The sequence below is a fragment of the Schistocerca cancellata genome, chromosome 2, assembly GCF_023864275.1.
Source record: "Schistocerca cancellata isolate TAMUIC-IGC-003103 chromosome 2, iqSchCanc2.1, whole genome shotgun sequence".
Taxonomy (NCBI): domain Eukaryota; kingdom Metazoa; phylum Arthropoda; class Insecta; order Orthoptera; family Acrididae; genus Schistocerca; species Schistocerca cancellata.
The window spans coordinates 1087955329-1087980210 of record NC_064627.1 but is presented as its reverse complement, the minus strand read 5'-3'; the positions used below and the strand labels follow the sequence as shown (position 1 = coordinate 1087980210).

At 41.0% G+C, this 24882-nt stretch overlaps 1 protein-coding gene across 1 annotated transcript in view; it reads right to left on the bottom strand.

The window, feature by feature from the left end:
• Positions 1 to 24882, bottom strand: part of LOC126163095 (fl(2)d-associated complex component-like) — a 563925-nt gene that overhangs the window by 39997 nt on the left and 499046 nt on the right. The window contains exons 3-4 of the mRNA XM_049920012.1: positions 8530 to 8932; positions 4051 to 4244 (exon numbers count right to left, since the gene is read on the bottom strand). Of these exons, the coding sequence (XP_049775969.1) occupies positions 4051 to 4244; positions 8530 to 8932 (597 nt within the window). The remainder of the gene's footprint in view (positions 1 to 4050; positions 4245 to 8529; positions 8933 to 24882) is intronic.

Sequence of the window (24882 nt, the reverse complement as noted above, 5' to 3'; positions counted from 1 at the left end):
CACCTGCCACAAGTACTTCACAGGTTGGCACATTGCCTAGTGTTAAATAAAACTCTCAGCAGTTGAAAATTTAAAGTGCCAATTTCCAGGCTTCTTTTGGTAATTTTCATATACCTTCTTCCAGTCAAAAATATTTCAGTTCTCAGTCATACTAAAAACAGTTCCACATTCCTGAAAGATTTCAATGTATTCCTCACGCTTAGTAATAGTGTCATAATTTTTAATTTCTTTCTCAATTCTGCCAAATATCGGATCAGGCGGCATATACGAATGACCTGGTACAGGAAATACTAAAACAATGTCTTTAATATTTGGCGGCGCTTCATTTACCAACCAGTATTGAAGCATAATCATCACTGAACTGTTCCGGTTTTGTCCTCCGCAACCATCCGAAAAAAGCCTTACAGTGGTCACTCCTTCCAAGCAAGTGTTTTGTAGCCAATGAAAAATTGCTGAGCAATTTCATTCGAACCTTTTTTGAAGTCCGATTCTGTCCAGTGATATATAAAAACACGGTCTTTTGGCTGCCTATCTTCAGATGTACCTTGGCAGATAGTAAAGTTAAATAAATAGAATTTTCGACTGTAGTAAGCTGCCTGGTCATGGATTTTGGGTAAAGCCAAATTCTTTTCGCAGTCAAAGGACAGGGTGAGTTCATTTTCATTTTCAGTTTTCAGTAAATTAATGAATGTTTCCGCCCTCTTTTTTTGGAGATTGAAATCAGTTTCAACCGATTTGCCCCTGCTGTCTCATTTCAGCTGAAACTGGATGCATTTGGAACACTTGTCCGCAGTAGGAGAGCCAAAGCTTAAGTTATAATCTTTGACAAATATTTCATAAAAATATGAATATGGAACTTGAAGATCACTTTATACTTTAGAATTGTAAGCCTTGTGAAACTTACTTATTGAAAGATGGCTCAAAAAATACTGTCTTGTAATACTGGTGTTTCTGCAATCATATTTTTCAAGTGGGCAGAGGCTCTCTATGAATGACTTTACAGAATGCCTTTTAGCCTCAAACAGCTTAGACTTATGGTCTCCTCCTCTATTTTTAGAGTGGAAATGTCTCTTACAAACTCGTTGAGCTCTTTTCTCACTAACACCAAGCATACCACAGAAGGATTTCTTACATACCCAGAGCAAAGAAGTGTTTCCAGATTTGGTATGTGGGATTAAATAGCGATTCCAATTTTCAGTTATATGTTTCCGTTCATCTTCATTAGTTCTCTTCCGTTTAGGTGTTTCACTCACAGTATACTTAAGTATATAGTTATAGTGATTCATTTTATTCTTAGAAGAATAAAAGCCTCCATGAAACTTGCGAACATCTTGCATTGTAAGCTTATTACACTTAAAAACATGATCATAATAAAGGCACTGTGGTAGTCTTGGTAAAGTCTTTGACGTGTAGAGCTTCCGCTTCTCTACTGTCTTTTTCCATTATCTGGATCCTTTATACCTTCCTTCCTTTTTTGTTCTGGCATGGAGCTATCTTCGGTCCTTCCACAGCCTGTTACTCAATAGGTTGCAGTTCCTCCATTGGTTAACCAAAAAGTTTATCTATTTTTAGGCCTATAACACTGCCTGTACAGTACACTTTTAAAGCAAGACGCTCACTTTAAACGCAGAAGAACACTTAAAAACAGCCTAATTTCAATTATTGGTAAGAATTTTGACAATAAAAACTAGCAAAAACGCCATACTGAACATACAAAACAAGCACCAACTTCACAATAAACAAAAAAACATAATCTATTGTCAACAGGAAACAAAACTTAGCTTCAGCCGACCGCCAGTTCTAACATAACACGTTTCACTGGAAAAATACCCTACATATTGATTTTAAATTACCTTTAAAATGGTTAGTAGTTGCACTGTGTGTAAGAGTCACTTTTGAAAAAAAAAAAAAAAAGACACAATGCGCAGAAAAATGAAAAGTTTATATAGGTCGTTTTGTTACAAGAATTAACGGTACATGAGTCGGCTATGTTAGATTGGATAAGGGACATTCTGAAAGTTCTGGCATATTTCAGGTTTTTATTATTAAATTGTTATGGTTTAAAGGACGTTTTGAACGAAAACCGTAGTTTAATATGATGTAAAAAAATTTGATGAATGCTATGGTAACAATAACTCAATTTCCACAAAAATTGGATAATGGACGTTTTGTTAATGAGCGACTCATATAAATATGTCAGCAAAAATAACATGACAAAATTTTACGTTAAAGTGATGAAAAGAAATCATTATTAAATTTTTTACTAGCTAACTGCCTTTTATAAGAATGGGCACTGAACCTACAAGAAGAGAAAAAAATAAGAAGAAAGAGAGCTATTCCATGGGTAGCACCTATGTTCCAGCCTTTGGTCTGTATAGGTGGTGTTTAACCATTAACATGGTTAAAATTTATTTAGCACATATCTGAAAAATAAAACGTCAAAAGCTTTCTTCCTTTGTGATGAAAATACACTTTCACTATAAAAAATATTTTGAAAATCGGCGAAGTGGGATGCATGCGAGCAGAGAACCTAGCTGGATCCATATTTCCATGTGAACCTAGGATTTCAGAGTTAAATATTTCATTTTGGAATGATTTTATAAGGATGGACGTTATGGAAAAAAGTATAACAAACCAGTACTAAAACACATCTATTCTCCTGACAATGAAAAACATGAAATGTCACACGTAAGTTTTCAACATAACATTTGAAGTTGGCTTTGACATATCACACATCAGTGTTCTCTACGTTCTATGAAGTTTTCTCGGGCACATATGTCGCACTACATATAAAATACTTTCACATCAGTAGAATGTCTGTAATGTGTAAGAAGATACCATTAACTACTTCAGACGCTTTGGAATAGAGAAGATGGTGATTTGATCTGATTTTCGTGAAACACCTACAGTATAAATATACACTGCTCCATTTGATCGCTCACAGCCTTCTATGCATCAACCGCATAGTCCATGGTATTTCTCTCCAAGTTCTGAAACATTTTAATATATGCTAGCACCAGATGGATACTGAGATATAGGAGTTCCAATATTCAAAATTTCATATTACGTTAGTGGGACATATGTGTCCCATCAACCACTGAAGGGTTAAGGGACAGGTGTCCTTTGAACACTGCATAAATTAGTCATTCTGGAGCAGGACTGCTGCCCTTCTTCCAAAACCGAAGCAGTTCATCGCAATTACAAAATTGCGGAAAATGGACTTAGGCCTCTTTTCCTCTAGTCTACGTATCTTTCTGTTACTGAGAAAAACAATTGTACGTTGATGATGTCCAGAACTCAGTTTCTGGTTTATTAAAATAATCTGCTGTGTTTAGGATAACTCCATCTCTTTTATGTGTATGAACCGTCCAAAACAGGAAACTACTGCTGTATCCATTGTGGATAGTGAACGGCGACTGCGATTTAAATTGGCAATTTATTTGGGCATATCCAATCACTGTTGTGAATGTTTGATACGATTCATTCTGCACCATTAACTAGTTTTCAAGTCATTGGTTTCACATTCAATCACACTAGACCAACTAAATACTGTGGATGCATGTGTGTACGATCTGCAAAATGTGCATAACCACAAGAATTTGCCTTACCACACCTCCATCCATGACCACACTTCCATCTGACGATGAGCCTTCAGTGGCTTGAAAACTAGTTAACGGTACAGACAACAAATTACTTCAAACTTGAAGAAAAAGGAAACGCGCCAATAGGAATACAGTAACTTTTATGCCGATGAAGTAGACACTTGACTTACATTACTGCGAATTCCTTTATCAAAATTGCGAAAACAATTTTTCGATATCTGTGACAATGGGTGTGAGGAGCAGAGGTTTATTCCTCTCATTTATCATCGTACATACAGGGGATGGACCAGCCCGAGTTATCTACACTTTGGACATACAGGAGATGCGCTGGTCAGACGAATCTCTACCACACAGGGAATGAGATAGCCACACTGACCTTATCATCGTACATACTAAAGATACGCTGTTCTGCAGCGTACATACGGTGGATGGACTAGCCGTTACTGACCTTCATGGAGTGCGCCTGCGAGCGCCGCAAGGATCCGGTGGGCTGCCGCGGGAAGCCAAGCCCCACGCGCGCCGCCGCCGCCACTGCCACCGCCGCCCCCGCCGCCCCCGCCTTGCCGGCCTTCCCCAGGCCTCCGCCGCCACTGCCGCTGCTGCCTGCGCTACTCGTCGTCGCAGAGCTCACGGAAGACACACCTGCCGAAAAACACACCATACGTACAGCATCTACGATTAACAATGCTCAGTTTCTAAGTGGTTTCTGCGTTAAAATTCACTCTCATAAAGCAAAACTGATAGTGAACACTGCAGACTGTCGTTCCAGATAGAGCAGAATCTTGAGGCTGGAAATTCTATTTAGATCAGCAAAGCATTCCTCTCAATTTTTACATGCTTTTTGTATCTTTTGCTGAACTTCCAGTCATTACCTCCAACTACCATAAACAGAAAAAAATAATCAATTATGATGTTATTGCCCTAATCAACTAGTTAGCTACATAAAGCTTATCTTCAATAAGTGAGACTGAATGTACAGTACTTAAATGGTGTAGCCTTTACAACAAGAACACTCAACAGAAGTATTTAAAAGATGTATGACATGTATAAAGCTATAATGAGCAGCAGTTTTGTGAGTAGAACCTTGCTCTCCATAAAATTAACTACAAAACCATATAGCACAGTTGAGTGATTAATTTTTACAAAATGTATTAATGAATTTTTTCAAAGGATTTTATATTTTGCGTTGGGAATTTGCAACAAATTTACCAAGATGTATTCGAAGACTAAATGTATTAAATTGGTTCTTTACTAAGAGGCCTCACTTTTATCAACAGAAGAGCTATTATTGGCCGACAAATACAGTTTCTTTAAGTTTTTATATAACTCCTAAGCCAATTGATCGAATGGTGCCTTTGAAAGGAGATGGTCGATTTCCTTCTCTCCCCAACATGTCCAAACTAACATGGTACTCCGTTTCCAATGACTTCGAAGTAGATGTCAAGTCATACCTGCCTTCTTCGTCGATTAAAAAATGGTTCAAATGGCTCTGAGCACTATGGGACTTAACATCTATGGTCATCAGTCCCCTAGAACTTAGAACTACTTAAACCTAACTAACCTAAGGACATCACACAACACCCAGCCATCACGAGGCAGAGAAAATCCCTGACCCCACCGGGAATCGAATCTGGGAACCCGGGCGTGGGAAGCGAGAACGCTACCGCACGACCACGAGATGCGGGCTCTTCGTCGATTAAATGCCTTGATCCTCAAGAGATGTTTGTTTGGTTTTTGTTTGAATAAAATCAAAAATCTATTACTTACAAAATATCTATGAAGGAAGACAGTCACCCAAAAGCGGAACATTGCTGTAATCAGACTACTTTACACAAAAGCAACAAAGACAAGACATGAAGTCTATAGAGTTATCAGCCTCCTCTTCGTAATGTACAAGATATTCACTACAAGTATTATCTAGAACAAAGAAAAGGTTTTAAATTTTAATCAGGTAAAGGAAAAAGCTGACTTTAGAAATAACAGAATGGAGCAATGAGTATGAATTGCCATACCGTCTGGGATTCTCAAAGAAAGTTTTTGATTGAATCTTAAAACAGTCTGTACTGACAGTCCTTAATTTAAAAAAAAATATTGATTTGAGCTATGTTAATATACTGAAGATACTCGTACTTCAATTCTACAGCTTACATTAGTCATACGACTGCAGTGAAATTCTGAACACAAAGAGGAGAGTGAAGAAGATTCCGTATCACTGAAATTGTGCTCAGTAATATTCAGATCCTTAACCTGGGAAAATAAAGAAGGATTACGTGATAATGGAACATACCTGTATTAATTTCGTTTTGCTGAAGATGTTCTACTGTCTGCTTCTACTGCAGGTAAACTTCAACAATGATTAGATGAATTTCTTTGAGAAAAGTTGATAGCAGACTAGAAAATCTGTTACGCAAAACTACAGTAATATATAATTTACATATAAAAAGAAAACTGCTGCAATTTAATACTGAACTTATTTAACGATTTGGTGACTAGGGTAAAAGTGTCTCGCATCCTTTGTATAAAATAAATGGAAGGGTAAATTTTACTGAGTTTGTGTTACCAGTTTTGACTGGTAAAAGTTAGATATAGAGGAGGCGTTCATCCATATATGGTTGATGATGATTTTGATGATGATGTATCAGGAACCTTGCATTCAGCACAATAAACGGCAAGGGAAATGCGGATAAACAATGAGAAAATTTGGGAGGAAATTTTTATTCAGTATCATAGGTTCTCATATAAATCTGTTATCTCTACTGGGTTCTACCTAATTATTATTTTACTTGGTATTTGTAGCACGTATTATTAAATTTTGCTTCTCTCTTGAATGAAAATATATGTTTGACAGATTGTCGCTTGTACTCTTTCAGGGATCGTGGCGTTGGCAGTTTCATTATTAGTTTCATGATACTGTACTACGAATTCTCGTTTGAGCGTGTGTTCACGCGTTCGGCTGACGTGGCTACACCAACACCTCAGATCGGATAAGTGGTCAGGATTTTCCTGAATGCATTATAGCAGAATTTCGTGAAATAAAAGGATTCATTAAATACTTCACTGTTCGAGTAAATTTGTATCTATTAGATCACGCAAGTCGACTAACTGTCTCATATGATATCTGTTTCCATAGCTGTTACAAGAGTAGTAGACACTATCTGGTCAGAAGTATCTGGACATCTTGTAACGGACTTCGAATTTTGCCGCGCTACACTCGTTCCCTCAGATATAAATTATACCGTCGCAGCTGTATGAGCGCTCGACGGCAGAGAAAATATATAAGAAAATGAAGGTACAAAAATGGTAACTCTTTTTGTTTTCTACCCGCTCTTGTCTTTTGAGAGCGGAAGCTTATTCACTTATTAGCTACTCTTGGTCGGATCAAGACGAAAATCAAGACGAAAAAACTTATTAATGTGCAGACGTATTGTGAAAGTTTGTATGAAATTTGGAGGATTGAAGCAGCAACGCAAAATACATTGCATCCAATATCAAGATGGTTTTAATTTGTATACATTAGTAATTCCTGGACAATGAAGTTTATTGCAAGATTTCGGAGCAGCTACGACTTTCCACGCAGAAATGAAGCAGGAGATTTTTACACGAGAGAAGACATGTTAACATGGTAAAGAATGAACTCTTATCTACGCCATTTCCCCCTGTTTATCACATTTTGTTCCCTTTCAAATAATTTTTGTAGTGGAAATTGGTTTGACTTTTGCTCAGAAACGCCACAAGGACCACCCCAACATTAGTTTTTCCGAATCACGAAATCCGATAGCTTTTCTGTAATACGAAGTCCGATTTGCATTTCATTCTTTCCCTTTTTCACGGCCATTAACGATTTTAAAACCCCTTTTTATTGACCATTTCTTCCCACATTTTCAACCTTTTCTTTTCTTCTCTTTTTTTTCTTTTTTTAGTAACCAGTACAACATAATAGTGGACAATCATGCTGGATATGACCAACCTTCGTCTTTAAGGCGTATTGAATTGTTCTGGGACACTTCCAGTGAGATATTTGAATATGTTTCGAGGAATGGTAGTCCTTCCTTCCTCAAAAACCGAGACAAGAGAAGGTAGTTGAACGCTAGGGTCTGGAGCGAATTCGAAGTTACAGCTCACATCAAAGCTTTTCAAGTGATTGATTTCGGTAAGTCCTCTTGTCTCTCACGATAGGGGTGCAGATTTCGGTGAGTCCCCTTGTCTCTCGCCATTAATGTACGAGTAATTTACAACAAATCGCTAATATTCACATTGCCGTCTTGGAAGAATGCACACCATCTGGATACTGCTACACTCCATACAGGCCGGCCGGTGTGGCCGTGCGGTTCTAGGCGCTTCAGTCTGGAACCGCGGGACCACTACGGTCGCAGGTTCGAATCCTGCCACGGGCATGGATGTGTGTGATGTTCTTAGGTTAGTTAGGTTTAAGTAGCTCTAAGTTCTAGGGGACTGATGACCACAGATGTTAAGTCCCATAGTCTCAGAGCCATTTGAACCATTTGAACTCCATACAGTCGCCTCTATACACGCCACACATGTCCTGTCAATTGCACTCGGTTTATACCCTTTGGCCGAAAAATATCGAACTACACTTCGCTGATCTTCAGAATTTGACGACACTAACATGTGGGCCATGTTTGTTTCATAGTTCAGGCTTTTCTCAGTAGAGCTGTACGTGGAAACAAAATTCTTCCTGTAGTGGAAACGTCATACTATGTCTTCGTGAAATTTCAACATGCCAGCTGCAATTCCAAGTGAGAAAAAAAAATTGTGCATTACTTTCCGATCGTCTCTCGTATCCTGTATTTTCAGTGGTCTGGCGCACAGCTAATAAGACAGGACTGGCACTACATAATTTTTCTGCTGACTGGGGCCTCGCAGAAGCAGTCAGAACAGTACGGGAGAGGGTAGGGCGGCGACTGACCTGAGAGGGAAGACGAGCCCGATGTCATGGAGTAGAGCGACTCGGAGTTGGGCACGGAGCTGCCGACCGAGTACTGCGACGCGGAGCTGGGCATGACGCCCCAGGGCAGGCCGGCGCCGTAGGCCGCGGGGTGCTGCTGCTGCTGGTGCTGCGGCTGCTGCTGGGGGTGGTGCGGGTGGTGGTGGTGATGGTGATGGTGGTGCAGCGAGCCGGAGCCGCCCCCGCCACCACCGCCGCTCTGCTTGAGGCGCAGGATCTTGGCCCTGCAGATGACGCAGCGCAGCGGCAGCAGGCGCTGCGAGACCGCCATCTGTATGGTCTTGACGAAGCACTTGCGGCACACCACCCGGTGCCCGCATGGCGATGTCTGCATCGTCGCCTTGGCGTTCACGCAGATCACGCACTGTCCAACACAAGCGAAATGACACTATCAAAAGCTAATCAAGAGTCAGAGGCCATCCGTCTCAATTTTCTGATGCTCATTTCCTGCTGCACACGTACCAGAAAACACCACGTGCAGTTCACTAAGGTGTCCAACATTTTGGAAGACGCAGACTTTCAGGAGTGTACTCCATGATGTTAAAGGAAAGAGTGGTGCGTTATTGTTGGCTGGGAGACCCGAAGAGGTAGACTGAGTTGCAAAAAGGGAAAAGTTTTTCTTTGCCAGCGCACTCTCTTAAACTTGTGTCTTAGGTACTACCCCTTCAGTGTAGGGAATAATTAGTGCGTGTATAGTGTGATGTAATAACGAACGAGAAGGTGATACTCGATTTGGCACAAAATCTCTTCCTCTACAATAACACCAAGGAGACTGTTGAGCTTAATGATCCCATCTGACAGAAAAATCATCACCATCATGTCACAACTGTCACACGAGCTCACTCCAGGAAACTGCGGAGAGGTTTGAAATTTAATCCATTAATCTGGGGCAATGTAAACAATGGCCGCGAATCTTCCTTCCACCACTAGGATAAGTAAAAAAAAAGGATGAAAATTATAGTTTAACATCTCCCCCACCCCGATGACGAAGACGAAGCACAAACTCGGATCAGTTAAGAAGTGGGTGAGAAAATGAGTACTGTTGATGCCTGTCGTTTAAATATTGATGAAATTTGTCCACAGTCCGTCATGTTGGTGGTGCCGTACAGAGTTTGACGTGCTAAAATTACCTTGAAAAATATGATCTATGGCCTGCTGGAAGGAAGACGGGTCAAATTAAGAATTTTAATTCATTTAAGTTCCCTGATTCCTTATTCTATGTGCGACAGTAGTTGGGACATTGGGTCCCTAGTTGGACATAACCAATCATCGTGGTAGGGGAAGGGAATATCCGGGACGGGTGAGTAGTTAATTTGGGTTTCTTGGCTGTTAACAAAACCTGTTCCAGCTCGGAAGAGTGCGACAGAGACATACCTTGTGTGAGGAAGATAGCAATCTTTAACGTAAGTTTCTCCCCATCACTTGAAAGAGTGTGTTACTTCACACGTGACAGAGAGGTGCTTGCGTGAGGGAGATGACTGAACCACAGGCGTGTTTACACTCCAACGAAAAGTTCTCCACATCAATCAAAACAGAGAGCCAGATCTGGATATGAGATAAAAATGCAAGACGTAAAAAGTGCAGAGAAATGCATAGCCTCGCGCACCCAATGGTTGGAGTGTTTCAGATCCATCGGATATCTCCCCCCCCCCTCCCCCCTCTACCTGCGACCGAGAGCAGTTTTAGGGACGACGAAGACGGCCAGTGGTGAAAGAGACAGAGTGATGCAAAGTTGTAAGCCTTGCGGCGATTGGAATTTTAAGATCTAACGAGCTTTTACCCTCTCGGATTGGATTAGAAACTAACTATCGCGAAGAGCCATTGTGTTGGGGGGACCATACTTTGCCTTGTAACGTTTTGGTAATCATTCATTGTTTGTGATCTAGTTTTAGCTGTTCACTTTTTTTTTGTCTAGTTGATCACGTCTTTGTGACTCAGGCGAATCTCCTCTCACTGATAGTGAAGCAAACCGCTAGTCTACTCCAAACGACCTTCCGGCACTTAACAATTAAAATTGTTTCCGTTCACCATGTTCAACTATTAATAACTGCGCCGAGATTTAATAGCTCATTCTAATTTCTAAGGCAGCATGGAAGGAAATTGGACTGGAGGTGAACGCAGATGTTTATCATTCCCTTGAACCTACCCCACTAGAATTTATTTTAAACACGTTAGATACTTAACAGAAGTTCTTTCAGTTCAGTTTTCCTACCACAATGGGCATTAAAAACCGAAAAGTAAGTTTTGAATGGGCGGTGCCCCTTCAGAGGAACATCCCGGCAATGCGACTTTGGGAAATCACTGGAAAACAAAAGCCGGGTTGCCAGAAGGTGATTTGAAACATCGTCCTCTTCAATACGAGTTCAGTCGCACCATAACGTGATTAGAAACGTAACGTGAGTCGACCGCCACCTCACAGGAGTGTGTTAGCGACCTCGTATTCAATGGCGGGTGATGATGTTAATGGTCTTGTGGCATTGGTACCGCATCATTCTTCCAGAAGATTTCGAAATGACATTTCTAATTTCTTGTTGAGCACTTCTTCTGGGAAGTGGATGGATAAACACTGTGTTTCACTGTTAAAATATCGGTAATTTCTAGACTCACGAGACAGTTGAACGATAATACTCAAAAGTCTGAACCAGCAGTCACTTGCAGATAAACGACATTTATCGTGCGGAAGTGTACTTAGAAAGTGACGAATGTAGGTATATTAAACAGCCCCCTACGAATCAATTCTGTTGAGACAAAGAGATCGAAATCATACTGCTCTGAGTCGCACAGAGGTTTTCAAGCAGTCTTTCTTCCCGTCTTCCACAGGAAGAAACATTGATATGTGCACAGTGGAAAGCACCCTCTACCATGCACTCCATACTGGTTCGCAGAGTTTAGTTGTTACTGAAGTCGTGTAATGTAATTAGGTGAAACACTTTCCTGGCGACATATTGTTATGCGTGAGCACAAAACCTCAAATTAAGGATAGTGGTGAAATGGAATTACGGGTTTACAGAGGTCTCTAACACCCCAAGTAGTTCCAGACCTATTGCTAATTAAAGACTATTTTTCAGCATCACGCTTTGAAATTATTTAACTCTGTTAATAAAATTGGTGTAACCGTCGGCGAAGTGTCAACAGATAGATGTTGGTGAGAGTTATCTACAAATAACTCCACTTACAGACGAAGGTGTAATTAGATGAATGACAAACACTAACTTCACTTAACGAAGGCTTATTCAGTACTAGCACATACAAGTGCGCGAAGCAAACTGCCTCTGGCCAGAACACATACAGCATGTATACAGTTACAGAACATTCGAGTACAATGTTTCTTGACATTTGTGGGTACTTCTAGAATGTACTCGAACCGAGAATAGAAACTAAAATTGCACAGTCCCGAGGAGCTTTGAACTCACGACCCGCTGTGCAACAGTTTAGTATCATAAGAACTACGCCATGGTGCTACTCAGGTAGTTCTCCGACAATACGTTTGTTTATCTGAAGAGGAAGCCGTCACTAACTACCAAATTTAATTACGTTTTTGAAGCTACGTAATTAACAGAATGCTACACTAAGCAGAATGCGCTATTATGAATGCACAGTTATTACAACGAATATAAATGCCTTTGCTTTATGTAAAATGAGGAACAAAGTAAGATCACGCTAAATGCGTGTTGTTAATATCATCAGTTAAGCGAGAACCAGAAGAGTTGCATCCATTCTGATTCCATAAATGAGAAGAGAGGGATTTTTCCCGTAGGGAAGGTGCGCTACTTAAGTGTCCGCATTAAATTAAGACATAGTTTCGCTATTCACGCAGTCTTAGCTGTGCAAATGCTGCAAATCACGGTAGCTCACACAGCATTCAAATTAGATATGCAGTGTTTAGAGTCGATTTGTTTAGAAGTTAAACACGCATATCACATAATTTTTAAATATCATGTGTTATTCAAGAGTATGCACTTTTTGAGTGTGGTGAATGTGGACAGTGGTAGTTGGAGAGCCATGCTGGGGTTAAAGCGTATTAATTCCGAGACACGAATATATATAGTACGATAAGCGTTTGTCTGAGGTACTGTGTTGGCTTGGGTGGCAGCTTAGCCACGTTGATAAAGTATTTCTCTTGAGGATTTCTAAATTCAGAACATGAACTTTTGGAGGGACCTGGTGTTTGGTGCATGATGAGCAATTCGCGATACTGGAACTCTTTTGAAGGGGTGTAGCCCTAGGATCGATGCTGGGCTCCGTATGCTAAAAGCAGTTGGGACTTACATTAGTTGGTGCTTCAGTGTCTTTGATGGGGCTTGATAGAATTTAACTTTAGTAACTCGTTTAAGTCCGAATGGTCGTACGATTCTCTGCACTATGCACATATGCCTGAGAGTGATAGATAATTAAGCGAAGTTTAATTCAGGTGTGCGTCCACTACTGTAATCTAAAATCAGCCTTGTATAAGACTTATTTAGGAATATTCTCAGGTGTTTTCGATGAACAATATTTTCAGGAAAAGAATGCGAGGCTGCACGGAAACCCATTTGACACAGATGAGCCACATCCGTGCACTGCGTCCCACTGCCGGAAGGGGGAAAAAAAAAAAAAAAAAAAAAAAAAAAAAAAAAAAAAAAAAATTATTCGATAACGCCAGATAGGAGCAAAAGCGTTGCAGGCGTAGATGCAGAAGTTGTTGCTTTGCTACATATTTATGTCATGGGGATTCAGATACTGATCAAATAAACACCATGTAGCTCACAGAATAACCACTGTGAAAGGAGAAATATTTTACGTTTATTTGTTTATTGAATGACAAACCCGGTATTGCCGTAGTATTCACTTCGCCAATTTTCTGTTGGAAGCTAAACTAAAAAATGACTGTGTTTGTAGAGTAATATCGGAGAATTTTATTTCCATATATTCGTGAAAACATGCTTGAAATTATGAAACAGTTTCTGTACGCTGGGCGCAGTCGTTTCGCAAGCCTATAGGGTGATTTTTTAAACGTTTCTGTGGACTGCTTCTTCATAGCCCTATAGAGGGCTAATGTTTTTGCACAGCAGTTTACGCTTGATAGTTGAAAGCTGTCAAAAGTGCTGCTAGGTGTCAGAGATTTCCTAAAGTTGACTCGGCTGTTGATGTGTCTTAGTAATGAAGAAGAAATGTTATAAGGCTTTGTGCATGATGTGGCATTTTTTCATGCATCGCAGCGTTTATGACGTCATATCTCTTGAACTACGTGTTGTACAATGATTCAATATTGTATGTACATTTAGTGGCATAATGTCTGCAAAATGTGTTGCGAGTAGAGTTAGTGGCACAGAAGCAATAAATTTAAACGTCATGCACAATGAGGCAGTTTTTCACGCAGCTCAGTATTTATGACGTTATATCTCCTGAACTGTGTTAGGTAGGTGACACTTAACCCCACAGCAATTGGCGTCTGACAATAAGGGAGCTGTGTACAAAGTTTGGTTGAAATTGGTCCAGCGGCTTAGGAGGAGGTGCGGAATATATATACACGCACGCATACATCAATTTCTATAATGGTATATGGTGGTAAATTGCTATGGGACCAAACCGCTGAGGTCATCGATCCCTAGGCCTACACACTACTTAATCTAACTTAAACTAACTTACGCTAAGGACAACACACACACCCATGCCCGAGGGAGGACTCGAACCTCCGACGGGGGGAGCCGCGCGAACCGTGGCAAGGCGCCCAACCTCAATTTCTATAATATGTACGGATTTAACCAGATAAGATTAGGGCCTGTTTCACCGGATTTGACAGGTTCAGTAATTTTCACATTATAGTTGCCTAAGAAATAATAATAATTTCAATATGATCAATGGTAGTAATATAGAATTAATAATGATTTGAATTTATGTAGAGACAATATGAATGGATAATACTGACTAAGAACTAATAGACTTAATACTAGCAATACTGTTACTTTTACTACTACTACTATTTCTTCTACTACAGCTGGTGCTGCTGCTATTAATGCAGTGTTAGTGGTGTTAGTGGCAGATACAAAATGTAGTGATATTTTCTGACAGAACGAGTTCTGATGGAGAGAAATTTTGGTATACTGCACCATCTAAGAGTGTTGGGAAATGGGGAAGATCTGGTTGGAAAGAAGGAAGTAATTGGGTAACGAGTGGGTGCAGGGACAAAGGTACACGTAATTATTACTTCAGTAGATTTGTCAGTAACTGGCTTTCGCAGCTGGAAATTTACTCCCTTATCTGATATAATGAGGGAGGTCATTCCAGAGTCTGGCTCCTGACAATGAAAAGAATTTGTGGAAGCGGCTGCGCGATGGAGTGGGACAGGAAGAATATGGCTCTGATCGGATGTTTCTGCCATCTTGTTCAGGCACAAGGGTTAAGGTCGAAGAGATATATGGGGGACGGTGTACGTTAATAAGACGGTAGAGAAGACGGAGTGTACGGTCACCTCTGTAAGTGTAAGATGGCGAAATATGACCAAAAAGTAGAACGACACAAACATATCGAACGTAGGCGTTCATCACCAGTTCCAGTCATCGTGAACTATCTTGAGCAAGACCCTGCAGGATAATATCGTTGTAATCAACCATTGGAAGTATACATGATGCTTGTATAAATTTATTCTGAGATGGAAACTGGAGAGTTTTTTATACTTTTGTAGGGCATGGAGAAATGCTGATGCCTTCTTGCACATTACAGCTACGTGCTCAGCCCAATTTACCTTCTCATTAGTAGTACTCCTAAGTTCTTTGCTGAGGGAGAGAAGTTGATATTGGTGTCTCATTTAGGGTGAAAGACATAAGGGATGCCGGTATTTCCGGCAGAGGAGCCTAGAATGAGAAACTAGGACGGCTTGGGTTTTGGTAGGGTTGAGCTTTAACCCTACATTCCGTACCTATTTCGATAGTTCACCCGTATCATTATTGAAATGCTCGATAGCTGTCTTCAACTTGACTGATAACTGGAGGTCATCAGCATTCCTGTGGTACTAGCAGTAGGAGAAGACTGATGACTCGTCATTGACATGAAATGAAACCCTGTGGGACGCCTGATACTATCTGCCTCCATTGTGACGTTATGGTGTCGGACATGAGGCACTGATGGCGAAGCCAGTGCACTGCACTTGACGAGAAATGTTGCCTTCTAAACTGAAGAGCTTGCACGGGATAGAGAATCGTGGATACTTGCATCAAACCAGTCTACTGACTGAGGACCACAATAACAACAACAACAACAACAACAAGTTTAAATTGTTTACTGGTCACCACAAATGGTCGTCAAGCCACAACGCTAAAACAATGAATTTTTTTTGAAAGGTTACTTAACTAGTTTCAACGCTCAGAGTCGTCATTTTCAAAGCTGAAACTGGGTATGTAACACTTTAAAAATTTCTTTGGTTTAGTACTGTGGCATGACGACCGTTTGTGGTGTCAAATAAAGATTTTAAATTTCATTCAGTCACACTCCTTGATGACATTTATGTCAAAATACAAAAACAACAAGTTCGGCAATTGAAAGAGAGAGAAAGAAAAATAAAGATAATGGAATGTAATCGAATCAAATCAGATGATGCTGAGGGAGTTAGGTTTGAAAAGGAGACACTTACAGCAGGCGATGAGTTTTGATATTTTTGCAGCGAAATAACTGATGGTCGAAGCAGAGAGTATGTGAAATGTAGACTGGCAATGCAAGAAAGGCGTGTCTGAGGAAGAGAATATGGACTTAAGTGTTAGTAAGTCTTTTCTGAAGGTATTTGTTTTGCGTGTAGCCATGTATGGAAGTGAAACATGAAGCATAAACAGTTTAGACAAGAAGAGAATAGAAACTTTTGAAATATGATGCTACAGAAGAATACTGAAGATTGGATGTGTACATCATGTGACTAATGAGGAGGTACTGAATACAATTCGGGAGACAACATATTTGTGGCACAACCTGACTACATGAAGGGATTGCTTCACAGGACACTTTCTGAGACATCAATGGATCACCAATTTAGTGTTGGGGGGAAGTGCGGCGAAGGTGAGGGGTAAAAGTCGTAGAGGGAGGCCAAGATACAGCTGCAGAGTTAGAAGAATGTAGGTTTCAATAACTATTCAGAGATCAAGAGGCTTGCACAGGACAGGTAATCTTCCGATTGAAGACCACAACAACAACAACAACATCAACAATAACAATGTATGTAAGTCTGCAGGCTTTCGTGGCCGTTGTCACTGAAGTTAAAATCTTCTGGGTTATTAGGCCGCGTGATGTTTCTTCTAAAATGTTCGACGTTTCGACCCCTCTGCTGGGATCTTCATCAGGATTTTTGGTGTCCACTACTGCTAGAACACTGTCAGAGACGAGTGTCGCGTCCACTTATAAAGGGGGAGTTTTCTGGTGTACGTGCTGCAGAAGTGATAGTATTGGTTAAAATTCAAATGGCTACCACTGGTGGGCCACAGTCATTGGCTAATATTCCCGCTCTGATGCAGAAGAAGGGGCGTTGGTAGCTCATCTCCTGTGGATACCATTGGCGGTCCATCGTCATTGGATAGACAGGCACTATTCCACACTTATGCTGGAGAAGTGTTATTGGTTGAAATGCCTGCTACCGCTATTGGTTAGTCGTCATCAGTGGCTACATTCTAAACGGACGGGGTAAGAGAGGGGGAATATTTACCCAAAATATTATTGTCCGCCGAGGTGACTTGCAGCAACAATAACAATAAAAGGCGTTCTGCAAGTAAAATGTCGAAGTCGACAGTATCAGAGGCTTTTCTGAAGTATAAGAAGAGGATAGTAGCCTCTTTTCTATTCACAGCAAATTTCAGGTCATCTGTTATTTCTATTAAAACAAATTTTGTGCTGCGTTGTTTGTGAATCCTGTTAGCTATTCGTCTAGTACTAGGGCTACTTGTTTCAGCCTCCGATTGGTTGTGAAATTACACCCACAGTGAAAATTCAGTGAAGCTTTGCATAGATATGCCGTGCAGTGTCTCTAGTATGCCTGTATATCCCGCTACATGACACTTATCAGTTATGAGCGCACAGTGAGGACGTAAAGATGCCAAAAAAAAGCTTCCCCTGTAAAGTGTGAGGTGATCGCTGAGATATTTCGCCTGATTTCATGCAGCCCACATAGCGTGACTGTCGTGCATTTTCTTCTTGATGACATTTCTCAGCCATACACTGCAGGGCAATAAAGACGATCCTACAGCGTTTTCTATGGGAAGTGTTCGTTCAACCACCATACAACACAGACTTAGCCCTCTGATTTTCATCTCTTCATGCACATGAACATGACAGAATTTTTTGCGTGGACAACGAGCTGCAGACCAGCTTAGAGAATTGGGAGATATCGTAGATGTTTGCCTTCTATGAGGATGGTACTGGGAAGTTATTACCATGTTACGACAAAATGTTTAACTTATAGTGACAACTATGTAGAGAAGTATCTGGGGGTGGAGGTAAATGCTACAAATAAAACCCTTTTTGATTTTCCCTGTGGCTTCAAATTCGCGATCATCGAAAGTTAAAAAAAAAAAAAAAAAGGAAAGAAAAGAGAGTAGAGCAAACACATGTCTAATGAGAGGGTGCTGTGGGAACGTTCTTTTCAGGTAATGGCTTGACAGGTCCCCATTTCCATGCCTCAGGGAAAGATAGGCACACAAGATAGAACATTTTCCCTTCCATTAATGATGAATTCAGTTCGTCGTCAGTTTTACGTTTAATGAATAATGAGTGGGCGATTAATAATCGACCAGTGGTTTTCTACTGAGAGAGAGTGAGTCATTTAGCAGGACACGTGTAAACAAACAGGCAGCAGGCAGCAATAGCTCAGAGTTGGAGCGCTTCATGAAAAACCCAGAGGCTACGCAGTGCGGTGGCGCTGAAAGATTCAGCAGCCCGCAGCGCCGTCCCATCCCCTGGCGGCCGTTTTGTGCACCGCGGTTGCTGCCGCTGCGGCCCGCTTTGTCACCGATAGGTTGCAACCGGACATTCCTAGCTGGCCAGTCAGCACACAGGACCACGGCGGCGGTTAGTTGGTTCAAATGGCTCTGAGCACTATGGGACTTAACTTCTGAGGTCATCAGTCCCCTAGAACTTAGAACTACTTAAACCTAACTAACCTAAGCACATCACACACATCCATGCCCGAAGCAGGATTCGAACGTGCGACCGTAGCGGTCGCGCGGTTCCAGACTGTAGTGCCTAGATCCGCGCGGCCACCCCGGTCGGCGGCGGTTAGTACAGGTGTGTTTACACTACTTATAGGTGGGGCGTCTCTTCATATCCGGTCAGCAAGTCGCAGTTTCCAACTAACATACTCCTTACCTCTGGTTCTACCGAAGGAGGCATCGGGCTAGTTAGTAGTTGGCCGGAGAAAACGTTTTTAATTGGGGAATTAATTAGATTTAATTTTATCGAAACACTGCAGTACGTATTCAAAACTACTGAACAAAAGAGAAGATAGTCATTTTATTTGTTTATTATTGCTTACAATCTTGACACTGATGTCCTGGAATCTGACGCAGCACGTATTTCCACACAGCTATGGAAAGTTGCATACAAATGTGATTAAACATTTCTTTCCTTATTTGTAAGGCATTTAAGTGTTTACAATAATTGGTGAAATTAACACTATATAAATAAAAATGTAAATGTTTGTTTGTTCAAAATTGTATATCTTTGAGAGTTCTTCACCGATTGCTTTGAAATCTTGACACAACGTTACATTCGAATATGCGCGTACTTTTATGTACCCACTGGAGCGCCATATGGTATATAAATGTATATTAAATGTATATAAAATAAAAGTCCAATATGTACTATACAAAGGGTGAGTCACGTAAGACGTAACAGTCATTTTATTTCCTGAACGATTACACATATCGAAACGTGGTTGTCGGCAAATGTTAGAGCGTCAAGGGGCACGTATGGCTTTGTTTCGTTAATGTTTTTAGCGCTGGTATCAACGGAGATATTGCAGCAAATAAGTTTTCTTAACTAGAACCGTATACTTTCATAACTGCATTCGATAGCTCATGAGAAGACAGTTAGCGTGATGTAGCGTTTCTTAATACTGACATTGAAACCCGTCATAAAAAAATTCGAGAAAGATCCTAGAATGTGACAGCACGGTGAAAACACCTCTAAGCAGGCGTCTCGGACCAGGTTGCGTAATTATTGCTCTATTAAATACCTAAATGTTAGAAGGGTGATTCGGCATATATTTCCCTATATGTTACTGTGTGCTTCTTATAGGTAAAATACATGCTGTTGGAAAACTGACATGGGATACATTGGTTGAACTAAATATTTTATTAAAAATAGTTTGCTGACAGCCTGTAAACCGCACACTAAATAGTCTTGTTAACATCTACATCTACATCGATACTCTGCAAATCACATTTAAGTGCCTGGCAGAGGGTTCATCGAACCACCTTCACAATTCTCTATTATTCCAATCTCGAGTGTGCGGAAAGAACGAGCACCCATATCTTTTCGTACGAGCTCTGATTTCCCTTATTTTATCGTAGTGATCGTTTCTCCCTATGTAGGTCAGTGTCAACAAAATATTTTCGCATTCGGAGGCGAAAGTTGGTGATTGGAATTTCGTGAGAAGATTCCGTCGCAACGAAAAACGCCTTTCTTATAAAGATGTCCAGCCCAAATCCGGTAATGTTTCTGTGACACTCTCTCCCATATTTCGCGATAACGTGCTGTCCTTGTTTGAACATTTTCGATGTACTCCTTCAGTCCTATCTGGTAAGGATACCACACCGTGGAGGAGTATTCTAAAACAGGACGGACAAGCGTAGTGTAGGCAGTCTCCTTAGTAGATCTGTTACATTTTCTAAGTGTCCCAATAAAACGCAGTCCAGGTTAGCCTTCCCCATAATATTTTCTATGTGTTCCTTCCAATTTAAGTTGTTCGTAATTGTAATACCTAGGTATTTAGTTGAATTTATGGCTTTTACATAAGACTGATTCATCGTGTAACCGAAGTTTAACGAATTCCTTTTAGCACTGATGTGGATGACCTCACAGTTTTCGTTATTTAGAGCCGACTGCCAATTTTCGCACCATTCAGATATCTTTTCCAAATCGTTTTGCAATTTGTTTTGATCTTCTGATGACTTTGTTAGTCAATAAACGAGAGCGTCACCTGCAAACAACCTAAGACGGCTACTCAGATTGTCTCCCAAATCGTTTACATAAATAAGGAACAGCAAAGAGCCTGTAACACTACCTTGGGGAACGCCAGAAATAACTTCTGTTTTACTCGATGATTTTCCGTCAGTTACTAAGAACTGTGACCTCTCTGACAGGAAATCGCAAATCCAGGCACACAGCTGAGACGATATTCCATAAGCAAGCAATTTCACTACAAGCCGCTTGTGTGGTACTGTGTCAAAAGCCTTCCAGAAATCCAGAAATACGGAATCAATCTGAAATCCCTTGTCAAACGTCGTTTCATGCTAAACGTAAGCGCCTAATGACATTACTACCAGCCACGTGCAGTACAGGCTGTCGACTTATGTGACACTGCAATGCAATTTCGTACACACGTAAATGAAACAGGCTATTTACTAACAATGATTTGGTAACCGACAAAATCACATTACATACATTTTGTCTTAAAAAAAATAACTTTCTTCTTTTTTAAGCATGTGTTCAAACTGTTGACCATGAACTGAAAGGCAAATTTGCAATCGCTGAAAGGACGATGAATAGATGTAATTTCATCAGAAGAAATTGTAGAGCATGCACTGGTGATTCGACGACACATATCGTTTGGTATAGTTGGGGTTTCGTCGTTGAGTGCATCTCCGATAGCTTCCCAAAGAAAGATATCAAGAGGAGTCAAATCGGGGGACCTAGCAGGCCATTTGACAACAGAAGTTCGTCGTGTCCAGCGTTTCAACACGGGACTAGTGAGTTGGACAACCATCGTGTTGCAGCCACATACACTTTCGAATATTCAGTGAAACCTCTTCTAGCCCGCCGTTGTGACCGAGCGGTCCTAGGCACTTCAGTCCGGAGCCACGCGGCTGCTACGGTCGCAGGTTCGAATCCTGCCTCGGGCATGGATGTGTGTGATGTCCTTCGGTTATTTAGGTTTAAGTAGTTCTAAGTCTAGGGGACTGACGACCTCAGATGTTAAGTCCCATGGTGCTTAGAGCCATTTGAACCATCATTTGACAACTCTTCTAGAAGAAATGGCAGAATATTCGTCAGAAAATGTGCGTACGAATGTCCATTTAGAATGCCTGAGATGAAATAAGGTCTCACAAGGTAATTTCCTATGATGCTGCACTATACGTTTACACTCGACGGTCGTTGATGTTGCATCTGACGAAGCCAGTAGTGCATGTTACACAAATTTCCATTAGCTTGGGAAGGAAACGTTGCTTTATCGGTCAAGAGCACACGTTAGAAAAATGTAGGGACGTCTCTCAGTTTCTGAAGAGCAAACCGAAAAATTCTGTACGATGTTCGAAATCACGGTCGTCGAGCGCCTGATGTAGTGGCAGATGTTAGGGATGGAAATTCTATCGATGCGGGATGCAAATGAAACTCGGCCGGCTGATTCCACATTCCTTGGCGATATGTGTCGTACCACTGTGCGTATTCATTAGTGTCGTAGGCAGAACAGCTTCTTCATGTTCTCTGTCTTTCCTGTCTTCTTTTTGACGTTCAAGCAGCTTGTCTGCATCAACGTTTTAACGATTCTTGCAGCTGCCTGGCGTGTCGGACATTGTCCATGTGGACAGATAGCGCTATACTGCTGTGCTGTTTTAACGGCATTTCTTTTACATTCACCACATATAAATAGTGCCGGCCGGAGTGGCCGTGCGGTTCTAGGAGCTGCAGTCTGGAGCCGAGCGACCGCTCCGGTCGCAGGTTCGAATCCTGCCTCGGGCATGGATGTGTGTGATGTCCTTAGGTTAGTTAGGTTTAATTAGTTCTAAGTTCTAGGTGACTGATGACTTCAGAAGTTAAGTCGCATAGTGCTCAGAGCCATTTGAACCATATAAGTAGTATATCCAACTTCTCCTCATTGGTGTTAATGTCTGCACGCAATGAATGTTGAAGCAGAAACGAGCGGCCTGCAGTGCACACAAGTAAACGGGCAAATGTGTTGACATTCTGACACAGCGTAGCACGAGAGCTCTGGTGGCGGTGTTTGCACCGCAAACGCCGTTTTCGGCCACCGTGCTTTCGCATCCTACGATATTTCTCGATTTTTTGACGACCGGTTTCGACGTCACTTTAACAAACGCTGTCTCACTGTAGTTGTCTTCTTAATAGCTATCGAATGCTGTTATAAAAAATATATATAGTTCTACTGAAGAACACGTACTTGCCTCAGTATCTCCGTTGAAACCAGCGCTAAAAACATTAACCAAACAAAACAAACGAACCTCTCGGTACTCTAACATTTTCCGCAAACCGATATGTGTAACGGTTCACGAAATAAAATTGGTGTTACCTCTTAAGTCACTCATCCTGTACCTGTATATATGCCATATGGCGCTCCCATAGGTACATAAAAATATATATGGGTGTATTCGAAGGCATCATTATGTCAAAATTTCAAAGAAATCGGAGAAGAGCTTTTGGAGATTTAAGATTTTGAACAAACGAACATTTACATCAATATAAATAAAGATGTAAATGTTCCTTTGTTCAAAATCGTAAATCGCGGAAAGTTCTTGACCGATTGCTTCGGAAGTCGGACACAACGCTGCATTCCAATATGACTGTGTTTTTGTAAGCTTATTTCATTATATATGATATATAAAGAAATATGTAATGTGTAAATGGGAAATATTATTACTAAGAACCTAGAAAAGTTTTTTGCTGATTTGCTATCGATATTTACACAATACTCTAATGAACATTCGGAGAGATGTAGGTCACATATTTTCATACATGTAATTACTGTGTAGAGAAACGTGTAATATGCAAAGGGGAGACATTCTAACCATAAACCTCAAAAAGTACTCGCACAGTTTACTTCAAATTTGTACACATTGCTTTAATAAACTTTTGGGTGTATATAGGTTATATATTTTTATAAATGTTTATAAATGTATATAGAAAATATATGACAGTGAATCATTATCAGCAAACAGGAAATTTATGGGTTATCGGCTTATAAGTGGAGTAATACCTCAGAATCTGAATTTTCAATAACAACATACAAGGCTCATGTCAGAGAGGTGGGGGGGGGGGGAGAATGAGTTGCACTGAATGGGGGGAGGGAATGCACGTAGAAAGAAGAAGTGAGAAGATAGACAGAGAGAGGGGATAGGAAGAGCTGGAGAGAGGAGGTGAGGAGGAGGAGGAGGAGGAGGAGGAGACGGGCAAAGAGAGGAGTAGGGGGAGGAGATAGACAAAGAGAGGGGGTGGAGAAGATGGGTGGAGATAGGAGTGAGGGGGAGATGAGGGCGAAAAAATCCAATTCCTATACATATTAGAAACGTGTGGTTCCTCTTTTCTTTTTTTCCGTTTAGCCAAATTGAGTGACACCAGCAAGTGGATGGGTGCAGCTAGTATGAGACAAAACAGGAAAAAATCACCCAAAACCCGTAAACTATGGTACTACATCTACACTGCTGTTGGAGAAGATCTGTTACTGGCCATTCCTGATCTTAACGACTGGTGCAGCTGTTGAGGAGTTCTACAGCTATGACCAATGCTAACAGTACTTACTTCAATGCAAGTGTGTCCCCTTATCTGGTGACAACAAGCTAAATCTCAAGAACCAGAGTTGCAATCCTGAGCTCACTGTATGTTAGCCACAGGAGAGCTACAGCCATCATCCCGAGTCCCAGTGGGGTCATCGAATGGGACTCAAGGGATCCTCACCCCAACCCTCTTCAGATTGGGAGACCCAAATACGTCACCTACAGATTTGTATACATTCTGCTGATTCTGCCTCAACTGCCACAATGTCTTCCACGCTCCTCTGCCTCTATACAGGATTTCATTCCAGCAATGGTGAACCCTCACAGTATTAACTTCTGTCAGGTTTTCTCTTAAAGTGCTTTCACTTTCCACATATTTTCTAACTTCCCTTCGAGATCCCTAATTTGCTACTTCGTTTCAGCACAGTCTACCAATTCGAACTTCCTGCAGTTGCTGCCTTACCAGAGGCGGTAGGAAACTACAGGAAATAAGGCTTCAGGCTACTCTATACTCTGCGTAATATGCAAGTCGGTGTCTGATCCAGTGAAATGGTACATCTTTATATGGACACACAGTCCACAAATGTGTTTCCACTCGGAAGTACCACTATGCAGGTCTACAGAATCTACA